A 17,278-nucleotide genomic window follows, 5' to 3' on the forward strand; every position below is an offset into this window, starting at 1 on the left:
AAATTACAAGAAAGTTAAACGTGGCCATAGTGGCCTCCTAATTGTGCGTGCCACACTCCTTGCCACTTCGCGCCATCCCACGAACTGGAGCACACCACGCACGACACCACGGACTCCGCACGAACGCAGCGTGCGTCAAGCCCACTATGCACACAAACAGGATGAACAGATCATGTGCAAGACTCAACGTAAAAACAGAGGGAAACTAACTACTCTGAGCAGCTAGACTTATTACTAACAAAGGTGGAGCAGAAGCACCAGACTAACACCACCGATGCTGACGTAGGCCACAACAGCGCAGTCATCGCCGCCAGAGACAGCAACAGCGCAGCCGTGGGCAGCATCAGAGCAGCCACCACCGCCGCGGGCCGCATTCGAGCCGCCGCCGCCACCTTGGGCCGCATCCGAGCAGCCGCCGCCGCCACGGGCCGCATCCGAGCAGCCGCCGCCGTCGTGGGCCGCATCCGAGCCGCCGCCGCCGCCACGGACCGCATCCGAGCAGCCGCCGCCGCCGTGGGCCGCAACCGAGCCGCCGCCACCGCCGCCATGGACCGCATCCGAACAGCCGCCGCCGCCGTGGGCCGTATCCGAGCCGCCGCCGCCGCCACGGACCGCATCCGAGCAGCCGCCGCCGCCGTGGACCGCTTCCGAGCCGCCGCCGCCGCCGTCATCTTCGGTCGTAATCGCGTCGCCATCACCGAGTATGGCTACATCCGCAACCCCGCCGCCGACTCCAACCTCCATACCACACCAACGAGAAGCAAAACGGGAAGAACCCGACCTAACGAGACTAGCCCGGCTACTAAACTATACTAGGGGAGGGGGGACGACCCCTCTCCCTCCCTCCGCCGGCGACGAGGCCGCCGGAATCGAGGAGGAAGAGGGGTCGGGAGAAGGGAAAAAGAATGTAGTAGGCGAGGGTTCGAGAGAGAGGGTTCGAGAGAGGAAGGAAGCTGCCGTAAGCTAGGTGGCTCAGCTGTTTTCAGTTTACTTACCGGATGGTTAAAACGGATTGTTGCTCCAAGCTTCAAGAAACATATTTTATCACAAAGTTTTCTTCTGTTGTACATCTCTTGCTTTAATTTATTTGTTAAGTTTTGTTTATTAGAATATTTTAGACGAATATTTAATTAGATCATACTTTAATCAAGTAGATAATCCACAACAACAATTTGTTTAATATTTTTTTCAGCTAGTCAAGTTCCCTATTCCTTTTTTGGAAACAGTCCCTATTCCTCAATAGCTCCCAAATGCGTCGTCAGCGACAGTGGCACGGAGGTGGTTAATTAATTTTCACCCTCAAGGGGACACCCCCTCCCCTTGTTTTATGCACATAATCTGAAAGGTAATAAATATATTTGTAAGATCGATTCACAAATAAATAGAAACAAATATAACTATAACCATTGTACAATGTTGGTATATCTATTTTCATAACTTGCATAGGTCGAATGTGAATTTGTGTATTTACATAGTGATAGATATTAATATTGATCTATCTTATTATTTTTTTATGATTTTTTAATGACACTAGTATTATAAGTAGAGTAAATTACATTTTGGACCATAAATTCTTGCCAAAGTTTTACTTTGGGTCACCTTACAATGTCTTTTTCACTTTGAAATATATATTATTGTCAAATATTGCACTTTGGACCGGGTGGCCCACATTTAAGTGACACATGAACAATAGAGGTGGTTAGTCTGATTGATATGTGGACCACCCAATCTAAAGTGCAACATTGGAAAAAAATACATGGTCCAAAGTAAAAAAAAAACATGGTTCAAAATGAAACTTTGGTAATAATTTGTGACCCAAAATGTAATTTATTCTTATAAGCATATGTTTTTTAAAGTAAACCAACACATATATGTGATATGAATTTTTTTTAAGAAAAACAACACTTTTAGTATGGAACCGAGTCAATGACAAGAGAGCCCACACCAAATTGTCTGCGTTCGGCACCAGGTGAGAGAGAAGATTTATTTAGTTTTCCGCATATACGCTTCTAGAACTACTAAACGGTGTGTTTTTTGAAAAAAAAAATATATAGGAAACTTACCTTAAAAAATCATGTTAATCTATTTTTAAAATATAAAATTATTAATATTTAATTAATTATACACTAATGGCTCACCTTGTTTTATCGCTTATCAACCTTCTCTTTTCCTTGACACTCTCTCACCCTCAGTGACGCCACGCGTCCGTCTCCCTCTCCATCGCAGCAGCTGCCTGTCATCCTCCTCACCTGCAATGTCTCCTCGTCTCCGCCGCCGCTGCCGCCGGGTTAGATATCCTCTCATGAGCAACCAGAATAGGCCCTATATATACTCCCTTTCTCCCTAAATATTTGACGCTGTTGACTTTTTAAATATATTTGACCGTTCGTCTTATTCAAAAACTTTTGTGAAATAGGTAAAACTATATATATACATAAAAGTATATTTAACAATGAATCAAATGATAGGAAAAAAAGTAATAATTACTTTAATTATTAAGTTACTAATAATTACATGAAGAAGAATAAATTACTTAAATTAGGCGAGAGAGAGGTGGAGGGGGAGGAGGAGCAGCGGAGGGGGAGAGGCGTCGCCGCCATTGTTTTGAGAGAGAGAGAGGGGGGGAGGGGAAATGATTTTAGAGTTACAGTTTGGACTGTTATATAGGTCGGGATCAGGTCGGGATCAATCAGGATTGTCCATCAGATCAGACGGCCCCAACTTCTCCCGCGTCGCGCTGGGCGCCGTTCTGTAACACCCTGAAAATTTGACCAACGAAATCAAAACACCAAAAATACGGATTTTCAAAAACTTTTCAAGAAATAAATTGCATCATGCCGATTATATTCGCCTGTTTCATTGGATTTTGATCTGGGAATTTATTAATCGCGAATAATGAATAACTAACTAGGAATAAACCCTAAAAATCAAGTTGGCTAAATAAATAATTAAAATATAAATTAAAATAAAGATTAGGTGGGATTGGAAATAAATAAAATATTATCGCAACCATATTAGCAATAATTAAATTTTAGTACGATGGAATGAGAATTAACCCTAATTAAAAATTCAAATAAATTATATAAACAAAATATGAGTGATATTAAATTAGGGTGAATTTTTAGTTAGGATAACACAAATATGGAGTAAACTTCATTTATGTAAAAATTAGGAATTGTGGAATCAAATTTATAAAAGAAATAGACTAAAATGAGAAAAATAGGAAAGTGCACTGTTCATTGCACTCTAGGTGCTCGACGTGGTTCCCCTAGCCCTAGCCCCTCCTCTGCCACGCTGCCTCGCGCACCGCGCGCCGCGCGCCGCTCCGCCTCCCCTCTGCCGTCGCCGCTGTCGCCGTCGCGGTCGACGTCCTGTCGCCGCTCGCGCGTCCCATCGCCGCCTCGCGCCCCGAGCCGCCGCGCGCCGTCGCCATCGTCGCTTGCCGCCGTGCGCCGCCGTCCCATTGCCGCTGCCGCACCGCGTCGCCGTCGTGTCGCCGTCGCCCTCGAGCCCCGCGCCGCCCCGTCGCCATCACGTCGCCCGTCGCCGTCGTGTCGTCGTCGCCGCGCGCCAAGCCCCGCGCCGCGCCGCGCCGTCCCGTCGTCGCCCCGCCTGTCACGCCGCTCCCACGCCACCCGTCGCGTCGCCCGTCTCCCGTCGCGTCGCCCGTCTCGAGCCCCGCACCGCAGCCCGTCGCATCGCCGCTCCGAGCCCCGCGCCGCCATAGCGTCGCCGCCCGCGTGTCGCCGTCGTCCCGCCCCGAGCGCCGCCGTCGCGTCGCCATTACGCCGCCGCCCCTCCTCCTCTCCTTTCCCCCTCTCTACAAATACCCCCCCCTCTCTCCATTTTCCCCCACCCCATCTCACCCTTCCTCCCCTCTTCCCTCTCCACTGCGCCGCCGCTCTCGTGCCACCGCGCCGCCGTTCCTGTGCCGCCGCGCCGTCGCTCTCGTGCCGCCGCGCCGCCGTTCCCGTGCTGCCGCGTTGTCGTTCCCGTGCCGCCGCGCCGCCGTTCCCGCGCCGCCGTTCCCGTGCCGCCGTGTCGCCGCTCCTGCGTCGCCGTGCGCCACCGTCGCCGCCATCGTCGTCGCCGCTGCCGCCGCTGGTGAGCCGCCCTCCTTCCCCCTTGCGTCCACCGCCGCCGCTCGTGTGGGAGAGAGCCGAGAGAGAGAGGGAGAGGAAAAGAGAGGCCGGCAGAGAAAAAAAAGGAGTGAGGAGAGAAAAAGGAGAGAAAAAGAAAGAGAGGGAGAGAAAAGAGAGAAAAAGAAAGAGAGGAGAGAAAAAGAGGGAAAATAGAAAAGAAGAAAAGGAGAAAATAGAAGGGAAATTGGGGGAGAAATTAGGAGGATTTAGGAAATAAAAATGGTCGGGGTTAATCATAGATTATTTTTGGAAATTCCTCGAGCGTAATAGTATTTCGATCAAAATTCCGAGTTAATTATAAAAATATGTTTCTTGATCAGATTAGATTAAAATTGGTAGTAATTTAGATATAATTAATAACTAAACAATTAGATGAATTCTTATAGATTATTATAGATTATTTTTGGTAATCTCTATAAGTCATCGGTTCACGGTAGAAATTCGGATTTAATTACTAGGAATCTTAGCCGTGTATTATATTTAATCGTTTAGTCATAGACTAAATTAAATCGTATAATATTTCTAGGATTTCGTCCGATATTTAGCTCGTAATAGAAATTTCTAACCTATTATATGGATATAATGCTCGGGATGAGTAAATTAAAAACTTATGACAACAAAATATTTATACCCGCAAAATAGTTTAAATCGAAATTGGGTTTGCCGTAGTTCGCAGATAGTAAAGTTAATAAAAAGGAATCGACTTTCGCATTCGACTTTCATTTAGATTTATTTGGATTTTTATTTGAATTCTAACCGAATTCAAATCAATTTTCGCACGTAACTATAGAGCCCGAGGGAGTTGCAGATCCAAGCGAAGGCCAAGACCCGCAAGACTTTGAGCAAGGCAAGTCATCACTATTCCTTGAACATGTTGATCCTAATTGCGTAATTGTTTTGTTTACAAATAAGATGAACATCCTACTTGTGATTATGCCATGCCTTGATTATTGTTTACCCTTAAAATCCTTGTAACCATGATTACGTATGAGTCCCTAGTCAATTATGACAATTGCTTAGAAATGCCATTCTAGAATCATGCATACTCATATTTATCAAATGCTATATGCTTGGGCAATTACCTTTGGGAAGGTAATTGAGATGCGGCATGTGGAGACATGAGCGCCACATTGCCATGATGTTGATGACATGATTTGTGAGAGGAGAAATAAAATTTAAACAACTGTTTTCGACTGGGGCGGACGGAGGATTTGGGTGGTATCTGGAAAAGGCTAGTACCGTCCCCGGTCAATTAAGGACCGAGCCATGAAGTTAAGCATGAAACGACCCCCGTACAACCGTACTTCTCGAATGGGTATAGACCTAGCGGATTAGATAGCCGAGCGGAGGCAGTATCCCTGCATAGATGGTTCACCCCTGAGTGAGGCAGGTGCGCTACGGTGGGACAGCCGTTGAGGTAGGGCCGAGAGGCGTGCCCTACATCGGTGTCGCCATTGGTAGGACTGCCATGAGTGTGTGAGAGAGAGAACTTAACTTGAACCATAATTTAATATGTGTGTGAGACTTCTCTTTCCCGGGAGCGCCAGAACTCCTCTCACTGCTAGAAACATGGACGCCTAGAGTGCATGAGGATTTAAATTCATGGAGCGGGTACTGCCAATGCAAGGTTATCGAAAAGCTTTGCCGTGACGCGTCTCATGTGTTGGGACGAGGCTCATGTGTTGGGCAGTCGCAGAGTGCGGGTAAAGTGTACATCCACTGCAGTGTGAGTAAACCAAATCTATTTGAATAGCCGTGCTCGCGGTTATTGAGCACCGGGACATGTATTACACTTGGTTAGACTCTAAATTCTTTAACTTGTGTGGGATGAGATATTGCATGATGATTTTTATGCTGATGGAGCCACTTCCTGAGAGGCGGGAATGTGGACGTCCTCAGAAAACCATAACGACTCAATGGCGGGAAGCTATCCTTGGGATCACAATGGATGGTGGACAGAACCGTCATTGTTTAATATGAACACTGGTATTAAAACTTGATCAGTCTATGCTAGGTCTTAGGCTTGTGAAAAGAATTACAAAACTTGCTTTGCGCAAAAGAACCATAGCCATCCTTTGAATTCCTCTGTCATGTGCATCATTGCTGTGGTGGCTTGCTGAGTACGGTTGGTACTCACCCTTACAAATATAAAATTAATCAGAAGCGGGAGATGAAGCCTCGGAGGATCCCTATGCCTACTACCAGGAGGGAGATGAAGACGATGGCGCTCAGTAGGTCTTAGTACGGTCGTTGCCTGTGGCAATGGCATGCCGCTGCCTGAATTCCGCTGCCTTATCTATTTCTTCTTTTGGATGTATTCCGGACCGCTCGGTCCGATGATTTAAGACTGTGCCTGCGGGCTTATGATGTAATAATTCGTACTAGACTCTCGTGTATGTGCACTTGATATTTCAGCTATGAGTTCGTGTGTACCAGACTACTTGATCCAGGGAAATGGTACTGTTTACACAATTGATTCCTGTTATAAAAACGGGGGTCCACACGTTCCCATGCCACCCACACTATTGGGCCGCGTGTAATCTTCTCACAGAATAAGTTCACTTTATGTCCCTAAAGTTATCCCCCCACTATTGGCCGCCTCATGGGCCTGTATGCTCCGCATGGAATAAGTACACTTGTGGTCCCTTAAGTTGAACTTTTTTTTATTTCATTAGGAATATATTTTCTTAAAGAGCTCATATCATGTGAAACTAAACCCTAATCATCTAATATTTTTATATTTAGTATATAACTAAAAAAAATGCCCGTGCGTTGCAACATGTGAAGGCTATTTTAATTATATTATTGTTATGCTAGAAAAATGCGCGTGCTTCGTTACAGGTAAAAACAGTTAAATGCTATAAAGTCTAGAGTTAACATGTATATAGTAATGTTTCAAGATAGATAAATTATTCATTAGGCTAATGATAATCACGACGGATAAAAAAATACGCTCATTCTCTCCCTCAACCCTTGTGTGACAAACTGTGATATCATTTCCAAAATCGAACACATACTCACGTAGAGATGGATCGTGTCAGGACTCACGCGTGGACGACAGAATAAAATACCTGTGCATTACATTGGGTAACATTGGGTAATGGTTAGGTGGATGAAATTTGACCTCAATGATTTACTGAAGCACCTAAGTATGATCATAAATACCGGCGATAATTCATAGTTGTCACAAATGTCACAAATGCATATTTGTGCTTCGACAATTAATCCGCTCTACGCGTGCAGAATATGAATGATGTCCCTAACACATGGTCCTGATGATTGTAGCATTGGAGAAACGGATGTCCGAGCAACGCATCTTCACGTATAAGTCAATAATGAATTTTTTGGGAGGTCATTAATTATTTTAAACTACATTTTTATGACACTTTTATAATCTTTTTTCATAATTGATGATTGCTATAACATTGCATTGATTATAAGCACAATGGAACAGTACAGTACTAAGCTCTAACCGACTAAACCTAAACAGTGCCAGCCGTATCATACCATTCCTTTTTCTTTTGTAGAAAACCTCGTAGCGCATGATTAATTGAGTTTTATTGTTACAAAATTAAGAAAAGTTATCTCGTATTTTATATTAACTTGTATATAGAAAGTTTTAAAAACGCGCTAACAAAAATCGAGATAAAAGGAACGGAGCCATGGTGTGAAGTTTCATGCCATGCACATATTCAATTTTCATGTTTTAAAAAAATACCGGTTGGTTCACGTATTTATACTGATTTTTTTATATAATATAATTATCTTTAATTTTCGAATTAAAAACTAGTGCATTATAAGATTTCAGAATCACTAAAAGTCTGTTGAAGAAAGCGGTGCAAAACTTTTGATTTTTCAGCCATTGGATGTGTATGGTCCGTGCTAGTGGTTGAGAGAAAAAAAGTTTACGCGCAAATATGATTTGAGAGGAGGGAGGGAAAGTAGACTTATTCTAGGACCTAGGTAAACAATATATTTATATTGATTTTTGTGTATATAATTTAATTATATTTAATTTTTGAATTAAAAACCAATTCATTATAAAATTTCATAATCAATAAAAATTTGTTGAAAAAAGAGGTGCAAAACTTCTGATTTTCCAGCCATCGCACATGCATGGTCTGTGCAAGTGGTGGAGAGAAAATTTGAAGGCAAATATGATTTGACACGAGGGAGACAAAGTAGACTTATGTTAAGAGAGGCCTATAGACTTGATCAATAAAAATCTGTTGAAAAAAACGGTGCAAAACTTCTGATTTTTCAGCCATTGCACATGCATGGTCTGTGCAAGTGGTGGAGGGAGAGAAAATTTGAAGGCAAATATGATTTGACACGAGGGAGGCAAAGTAGACTTATTTTAAGAGAGGCTTATAGCCTTTTTTTTAACAAATTGGTCCTTTTCAAAAACTTATTTCGAAACTAGTCCCTACAAAAAACTTCAACTAAAAATAGGCCGTGAACTCAGCGCCATTGACATTGGCGCTGAGCTATAACGTCTCAGCGCCAACAACGTTGGCGCTAAGCTCGAATCCGAGGTAGCATGAATTTGCTGAGTCATCATAGCTTAGCGCTAAGGTATTTGGCGCTGAGGTCCTGATGATTTAAATTGTTGCGGAGGCATTCATCTTCAACAACGCACTAATAGCATAGTGGTAGCAGGCATCTACTCTATCCCTATGGAGCAGGGTTAGATCCCCCTTCTCTCCCATTTTTCTTCTCTCTCTCTTTATTTTTTTTCTTCTTTTTCTTCTCTCTCTTACTCTTTATTTTTTTTCTTTTTCTTCTTTTTCTTCTCTCTCTCACTCTTTTTTTTTCCTTTTTTTGTTCTTCTTTCGATCCCCCATCTCTCCCATTTTTTTTTCTTTTTCTTCTCTCTCACTCTTTTTTTTTTCTGTTTGTCTCATGATACTATCTTCAAAAGATATGTTTAAATTGCAAATTTTTTTGAATTTGGAAAAAAATATTAAAGTGGTATATTATGTGCCAATTGAGAACTTAAACTATTTTGTAAACAAAAATAAAAAATTAATTTTGAAAGAATGCTATGAGGAAGAGAAAAGGAAAAAAACATTTTAAAAGAATGCTACGAGGAAGAGAAAAGAAAAAAAAACCTAAAATACAAAAAAGAAAAAGGAAGAGAAAAGGAAAAAAAACATTTTAAAAGAATGCTATGAGGAAGAGAAAATAAAAAAAAACCTAAAATACAAAACAAAAAGAAAAAAATAATTTTGAAATAATGCTATGAGGAAGAGAAAAGGAAAAAAAGAAAAAAAAAGGGAAAAACATTTTAAAAGAATGATATGAGGAAGAGAAAAAAAAAACCTAAAATACAAAAAAGAAAAAGGTGAGGAAGAGAAAAGGAAAAAAAAAGAAAAAAAAGGGAAAAAACATTTTAAAAGAATGATATGAGGAAGAGAAAAGAAAAAAAACCTAAAATTCAAAAGAGAAATAGGTGAGGTGGGATACAGGATTCGAACCTGGAACCCTACGGCTCACAGCTTGAGCCATCAACCACTGGGCTATCACTATTTTGCTATACTAGAGTGCTTGCGCTTCTATTAAAATCGTCTGGGCTTCAGTGCCAAACACCTTGGCGCTGAGTTATAGTGACTCAACAAATTCATACCACCTCGGATTAGATGTTAGCGCCAACGTTGTTGGCGCTGAGACGTTATAGCTCAGCGCCAGGATCTATGGCGCTGAGTCAACGGACTATTGAAGTTTTTTATAGGGACTAGTTTCAAAATAAGTTTTTAAAAAGGACCAATTTGTTAAAAAAAACAGGGCTTATAGATACAGTGCAAGTAATAATAGGTTGGAAGAGGAAACTGGGAGTGGAGCCCAGGTGGCTGAAATGAAAACTTTCACCCTTAACCAAGTAGGCAGACACCTACAGGTGACAGGAGGTTACATAGAAGATACATACTTGTATCATATCAAACGCGGTTTTGGAGTGGATAAAAAAAGGGCCGATTGGACTGTTTACCGGATTAAATCCGGATTTTAGCGAAGCGCTGGTGTGACAGACGAAAATAAAACACCCGGAAACCTTACGTATTTTTTAATTAGGTATATAGATATAGATTTTAGTTTACCCGTTACAACGTACCGGTATTTTTTTTAGAGCATGAAAAAAGAAGAAGCAAATAGTAAAAATATAATGTACATATTATTTGGGGACAATTGCTTATTTGACCCTATTTCAGAGCCTAACTACCAATCTGACCCTACTTTTTTTAGTTTGCTCATTTGACCCTGCTTTTAAAAAATGAAGCTGCCGTCTGACCCTATTTCTATTATACCGTTAGGGTTTCATTTAGGAAAAGAAAAAAATTCAAATTATTATTCAAACGGACAAAAATACCCTTGAGGACTCAACCCTATCCATTCGCACTCAACCCCATCTCTCTCGGCGCCGGTGAGCAGAGGGCAGCGGCAGCAGCTGCTCCGCACGGAAGAAGGGAGGCGCAGGAGCTCGCCGCCGCCGGGCGCGAAGGGAGGCGTGCGGCGCGGGAGCTCGCTGCCGCCGACCGCGGAAGGAGGCGCGCGGCGCGGGTCGAGGATGGCGCGGGAGCTCGCCAGCAGGTGTTTGGCTGCTGCTTTGTTTTTGCTGTTGCTGCTGCTCTCCGTTTCTCTCTGGCCTCTCTTTGTTCTTGCCTGGCTGGAGGTAGACGGAGCCGGTCAGGAGGACTGCATGCTGTTGGTGCTGGAGGGATTAAGTGAAATCTAAGTGAATTTTGTCAAAAAAAAAAGTTAAATCTATTAAAAACTCGTCAAATCCCTCAAACCTAATTTAAATTTGTCACTTATCGTAATAAAAAAAAATATCACATTTTTAGATAAAAATACACGAAATTAGACAAGCAAAAACTTTGAAAAAGTTGAGTCAAATGAGTGAGGGCATAAAAGCCATTTTTCTCTAAATTAACACCGTTATGTTGGCTTAACAAAAAAGAGGGTCAAAAGAGCAAACTTAAGAAAGTAAGGTCAAATTAGTAGTTAGACCTTAAAATAGGGTCAAAAACGCAATTGCCCCTATTATTTGAATATCATGTTGCAAAATGCACGGGCTGACGGGCATCGTGTTAGTTTTAGAAAAAGAAAACTCTGATACTATTTTTCTTATAAAAGATAAGGGGAAAAAAAACGAACCGACTCGAGCCTGTCGATCGATCTGCAACAATGGCAGCTGAGACGTGCGTTTCGGTGTCGCCTGCAGAGGTGGCCGAGGCGGCGGCGATCCTCGACGTCGCCGGCGACGGCGACGGCGAGGCGAAAGGGCAGATCGTCGTCGTCGACGACGACTCCGACTCCGAACCCAACCCGTACGAGTACCGCGTATTCTTCGAGTGGTTGTGGGACGACTACTGCAAGATCGACGACGTCAGTAAGTAGTATTAATTTTTCTGTTAATTCCTGAAATCTTAGCACCAACAATATTAATTCGATCTGGATCATAATCGAATATATATATATATATATCCAGGAGAAGAAGATCAAAACACGACAGATATAGGTGGTGTTTGGATCCAGAGACTAACTTTGAGTCCCTGTCACATCGAATGTTTGCACATTAATTAGAATTATTAAATATAGACTAATAATAAAACTAATTGCATAAATGAGAGCTAATTCATGAGATAAATTTTTTAAGCCTAATTAATCCATAATTAGCATATGTTTACTATAGATCACATAGGCTAATTATGGACTAATTAGGCTCAGTAGATTCGTCTAGCGAATTAGTCCAGGCTTATGGAATGTGTTTTATCATTAGTCTATGTTTAATATTTTTAATTAGTGTCCAAATATCCGATATAACACGTACTAAAATTTAATCCCTAGATCCCAACATGACCATAATAATCTCTCTAATTTGATCTTTTTTGCAATTTGCTGCAGCTAGGGGCCCCACGTTCCGAACGCCCGGGGCGCGGATATTCCCCTGCGTGGAGGTGTACTCGTGCAGGGTGATTGACCTCACAGGCGGATTGGAGTGGCCGATCAATGTCTTCGGCTTCGTCGCGGTGCGTGATGGGCTCGACCGCAAGCGCAACTACATCTTCAATCGCCCGAGGGGCGACGCCCAGACACTCACCACGGAGGTATATTATATAAACTTATAAATTGTGAAAATGTAGGTTCAGTATATCTCGGACTAAAATTTCAGGATTTTTAGTTCCCCGTGTTAGGGAATATTTTTTCAGATGTGGTTGAAATATGTTAAAATTTGGAACTATTCAGAAAGGAACTTCTTTCAAAATTTGGGTCGATCTATGGGCCGGTCAACCCATCCGATACTTTTTAGTAATATAAAATTTGCGATATTGAACCCCGACTTGTTTGTGGTGAATTTAATTATATGTTAGCTTAGAAGGATTACCAGTTAATAACTACCGCAATGTTCTAGCTTATTATGCATTGACATCACATTGCTATGATTATATTTTTTTTAGACAAGTCAATTGGAGGGGAGAGATTTCTCACCTGAATTTCACTATTCAAAAGATGTAGGCAGCACATGTTTGAGATTGGATTGAATTGAGATTTCGAAGTGGGGAGGAAAACAATCTTTTCCAGACCGAAACATTGACAGTTGGTACGGATTTCAACAACATAAATAAGATGTTATAATCTAACTGAACTGATGAAACTCCATATATGTCCAGCTGTTGATCTTGCATAAGCTATTTGCAAGTGTGGTTCATTGTAGCTAAATATTTCATGCCATTGTTGCTGAAAAATAAAATTTTAAAAAAGACCTATTTGATCACTTTTTTTATGGATACTTGATTAATTCAGATATCTATAGATGAAATTTCACCTAGATTTTAACCATCGATGCTACATTCTCTATAACATCGATTGCTTGGGTTACTGATCAAAGTTCTAAATGGTTTACTTCAGCGAATATATCATGTCAATATTGCTTGTGAATGAAACAATATTTGGTACAATAATATATGTTTGCTACTTGTTTTTACTCGGGAGTTTTTTTAGTATGGTTCTATCAACTTTATAAAAAAAACTAGTTTTTACCCAAATAACTTGGATATGTTTGCAGGACCCATCTTTCATCTTGACAGGGCCTATCCGTGCAATCAACTGCTCTCAGCGTATCGAATTCGAAATCGATCTCAAGGTTAGGGGGAAAACACAATCCGATAAGGATAAGGTGTTGAGTGCCAGATACATTGTGTATGAAACTATGGGGCCAAATAGTATAGTTGGGCAGGTTAGATCAAAGGCAAGGCCAGGCAAGCGTTGCTCGGTAGAGGTCACCTTTGCCCATCTCGCGGGGCGGTGGAGGCGGCGATCGAGGTTAGAGTTGTTCAAGGATCAATAAGCGGTTTTCGTGGAAGATTCGTCGCGAGAACCGATGGTTACGATGACGATGTGGTGCTTGTTGATTCCAGTAAAGATGGTTCTGTACTAGCTGTTGCTGATGATGGTGTGATCAAGCTTGCTCGGAGTGTCGCCGTCGTCGAAAGTACAGGGGTGCTGAACCTTCATGCGATCATCACTCGAAATGATGGTAGTAGTAGTGGGGATGATGGGGTTGGTGTTGCTGCTGAAGATCATGCCGAGTTCGCTGCTCAAAGATTTGAAAGTTCTTGTAGAACACTTGATCTTGGGTTCTGTAAGATGCTGGCAACTGTCTCCTGGTCAATGATTCCTTTGATTTAGTGTCTCCCTAAAGAATGATCTCATGAACGATGACAATGTCAATGTGCATATGTCAAGAGTTCATCCTTTTATCTGACTTGAGTGCAGTTAATTGTAAGCTATACGTTATCTTCCGTTTCCAGCCTAAATTGATCAACTCATGGTCTTCAGAGAATTAATTCTGACCAGCCTGACTGAGAATGTACAATCTCACTTAGGTTCAATGCGAGTACATGATGATTTGTCGTTCGATTTATCAGACGATGTACATGATGGATCTCTCTTTGGCCAGATAAGTCCTTCCTTTCTCTCCTTGCATCATCTGAAGCACCTTGACCTCGCATGGAACCAGCTCCAGGGGCCCGATTGAAGTCTTGTGATTTTTTCTCTGGAAGCTTCACTTTCTCTATTGCCATTCTCACTTACATATACATGGGATGGGCCCTCTTCAATAGATGGGCCAGCACACAAGACACACATACATAACTAGTCTATTTACAGCCCAACACTCCCCCTCAAGATGGGTGATAGATATCTATACATCGCCTCCATATGACCACTTCTTGGATCATGCATATATCGACTCACCATACTGACAGCATATGTTATGTCAGGTCGTGTATGACATAGATATATCAATCTTCCCACCAATCTTTGGTATCTTTCCCTATTCACTGGATCTCCAGACTCCGCACATAACTTATGATTTTGATCAATTGGTGTAGAGACTGGGCGACATCCAAGCCTACCTGTTTCACTAAGCAAGTCCAATACATATTTTCGCTGTGAAATAACTATCCCTCTAGGAGATCTTGCAATTTCAATACCTAGAAAATATCTCAACTGGCCTAGGTCCTTGACCTCAAATTCTTTGCTTAGATTCCGTTTCAACCTAGTTATCTCCAAGCAATCATTTCCAGTGATAATCATATCATCAACATAGACAGCAAGAATGGTTATATGATCTCCACAATGATGATAGAAAACTGTATGATCTCCATTACATTGCTTATAGTCCATAGCACACATTGCACGCCTAAACCGATCAAACCATGCTCTTGGTGACTGTTTAAGACCATACAAAGATTTCTTCAATCTCAACACCTTTCCTTTAGTTTGTGAAGTGGCAAATCCAGGTGGGACATCCATATACACCTCTTCTTGAAGATCTCCATGTAAGAATGCATTCTTGACATCTAACTGATGCAATGGCCAATCAAAATTAGCTGCACAAGATATAAGAGTTCTTACCGTGCTCATCTTTGCTACTGGTGCAAATGTTTCATCATAATCAATTCCATATGTTTGACTATATCCCTTAGCCACCAACCTTGCTTTGTATCTTTCCACCTTTCCATCAGGATTTTGCTTTACTGTATAAACCCACTTATAGTTGACAATTTTCTTCCCTTTAGGAAATGGTACAAGATCCCATGTTTTGTTCTTTTCAAGAGCCTCTAGTTCATCTAGCATAGCTTGATGCCACCTTGGATCTTGCTTTGCTTCTCTCCAATCCTTTGGGATTTGCACTGAATCTAGTGATGCTACAAAGGCCTTATATGTGGATGACAAGGAGTCATAGGAAACATAGTTGGATATATTATTTTCATCATCACTCTCATCTTGAGCTTCAAAACCATACCTTAGTGGAGGTTTACCTGCATTGCTTCTCACACTCTTTCTAATGGCAATTGGTAAGTCAGATTCTTCTCTAACTTCCTCTTCTTCTCCCCCTGACTCCAAAGATCCTTGCTCACGGCTTACATCTTCCTCTACCTGATTATCCTCTTCAACTTGTTGGATTACTGGACACCTTGTTCTCCTTGTGTATACTTGAAGATTTTTCTCTTCATGTGGCTTCCTCCATTCTTGCTCCTGTGCAACAGGACCACCCATGGGACATGGAATTGAACCAACCACAAGCTTTTCCTTCTTTGGTTGTTCATCTCCCTTTGGACCCAATATTTCATCTTTCATTTGGTGACCATCATGACCATTAGTTGAATCATCAAGATCAATGAATAAAGAACTTAAATCTGTCTTCTCACCATAGAATGGGACAGATTATCTAAAAGTAACATCCATACTTACAAAGGTTCGTCTTTCTGATGGACTCCAACACTTATACCCCTTCTGGCCAGATGAATAGCCTACAAAGATGCATTTGACAGCCCGAGGATCAAGTTTTCCAATGGAAGGTCTATGATCTCTAACAAAACAAGTGCAACCAAACACTTTTGGTGGAACAACAAATTCATTCTTTCCAAATATCATCTCACATGGTGTCTTCATTCCAAGTATTCTTGATGGTGTGCGGTTGATAAGATAAGTTGCTGTCATTACTGCCTCACTCCATAAGAATTTAGGTATATTCATAGTATACATCAATGAGCGGGCTGTTTCTAAGAGATGACGGTTTTTCCTCTCAGCCACCCCATTTTGTGGAGGAGTATCAGGACAAGAAGTTTGATGCAATATTCCTTCTGATGAAAGAAAGATACTAAATTCATTGTTTATATACTCCCCTCCATTATCAGTTCTAATAAACTGGACCCGAGCATTAAAATGATTTTTAATGTATGCATAGAAATTTAGAAAACATTTAAGCACCTCATCCTTATGTCTCATAAGATATAACCATGTCATGCGAGAGTAGCAATCAATAAAGGTAACAAAATACTTCATTCCACTCATAGAGACCACAGGTAAAGTCCAAACATCTGAGTGAATTAGCATAAATGGTAACATACTCCGGAGTCCTCTACTCACATATGATGTTCTTGTATGTTTTCCATACTCACATGCATCACATACTAACTTATGTTTATCCACTCTACTTAGTTCTGCTGGGAACATCTTACTCATAGTTTCAAAAAATATGTGCCCCAGTCGACAATGCAAAAGTAATACCTTAGCCTCTTCTTCGCTTGTAGAAGCCATCAATGCAAGACATACATCTTCACTTGTCTCCTTTCGATCCAAATACCAAAGTCCATCACGCCTGACGCCAATCCCAAGTTTCTTCCCTGTTTCCCTCTCCTGAATTAAACAATTCTCACGATCAAGGGAGACCCGACAATTCATATGATCAACAAGAGAACTTATCGAAACCAAATTCACTGGAAAAGAAGGGACATATAACACTGATGATAAAGTGATTGAAGGAGTACACTGTACTGTACCCTCTCCCTTAACTGGGCATGATGTCCCATCAGCAGTTTGAATTGTTTCTTTTCGTGTAAATGGGTATGGTTTATATGATGCAAATTCTCCACACATACCCGTGACATGTCTAGATGTACCCGAGTCAAGTATCCAATTTGAATGAGAACTATTGATAGACATAAATGCTTGGTTTGAGTTACCTCAGGAAGAATGAACAAGATTGGCAACATCAACATTTGTAGATCTAGAACAACCCTCTTCAAGAGTGACCACATTAGCTCTGTGATCACTTCTATACTCATAGC

At 41.6% G+C, this 17,278-nt stretch overlaps 2 protein-coding genes across 3 annotated transcripts; one reads left to right on the top strand and one right to left on the bottom strand.

Moving 5' to 3' along the window:
* Positions 1-135: 135 nt before the first annotated feature.
* Positions 136-671, bottom strand: LOC136354211 (uncharacterized). The gene is made up of 2 exons (XM_066305900.1): positions 240-671; positions 136-144 (listed from the first exon to the last, which is right to left on the bottom strand). The coding sequence occupies exons 1-2, from the start codon at positions 669-671 to the stop codon at positions 136-138; spliced, it is 441 nt and encodes a 146-aa protein (XP_066161997.1).
* A 9,840-nt stretch (positions 672-10,511) lies between these two features.
* LOC107276845 (uncharacterized) lies at positions 10,512-14,013 on the top strand. 2 transcript variants are annotated; one of them, XR_010737574.1, is made up of 4 exons: positions 10,512-11,529; positions 12,045-12,247; positions 12,651-12,741; positions 13,207-14,013. XR_010737574.1 is itself a non-coding variant. In XM_026021454.2 (3 exons), exons 1-3 carry the CDS (start codon positions 11,325-11,327, stop codon positions 13,486-13,488), a joined length of 690 nt encoding a protein of 229 aa, XP_025877239.1. In that variant the 5' UTR covers positions 10,513-11,324; the 3' UTR covers positions 13,489-14,013. The 2 variants fall into 2 exon arrangements, 1 of the variants encoding a protein (XP_025877239.1); XM_026021454.2 differs by lacking the exon at positions 12,651-12,741 and having other exon boundaries at positions 10,513-11,529.
* Positions 14,014-17,278: the final 3,265 nt, after the last annotated feature.

Source organism: Oryza sativa, chromosome 11 (assembly GCF_034140825.1).
Source record: "Oryza sativa Japonica Group chromosome 11, ASM3414082v1".
In the NCBI taxonomy this organism is placed as follows: domain Eukaryota; kingdom Viridiplantae; phylum Streptophyta; class Magnoliopsida; order Poales; family Poaceae; genus Oryza; species Oryza sativa.

Bases quoted from the DNA above. Each gene is read 5' to 3' on its own strand.
- LOC136354211 (XM_066305900.1), bottom strand. From the start codon at position 671: ATGACGGCGGCGGCGGCGGCTCGGAAGCGGTCCACGGCGGCGGCGGCT.
- LOC107276845 (XM_026021454.2), top strand. From the start codon at position 11,325: ATGGCAGCTGAGACGTGCGTTTCGGTGTCGCCTGCAGAGGTGGCCGAG. The intron at 11,530-12,044 runs GTAAGTAGTATT...AATTTGCTGCAG, and splicing joins CTGCAAGATCGACGACGTCA to CTAGGGGCCCCACGTTCCGA. The intron at 12,248-13,206 runs GTATATTATATA...ATATGTTTGCAG, and splicing joins CCCAGACACTCACCACGGAG to GACCCATCTTTCATCTTGAC.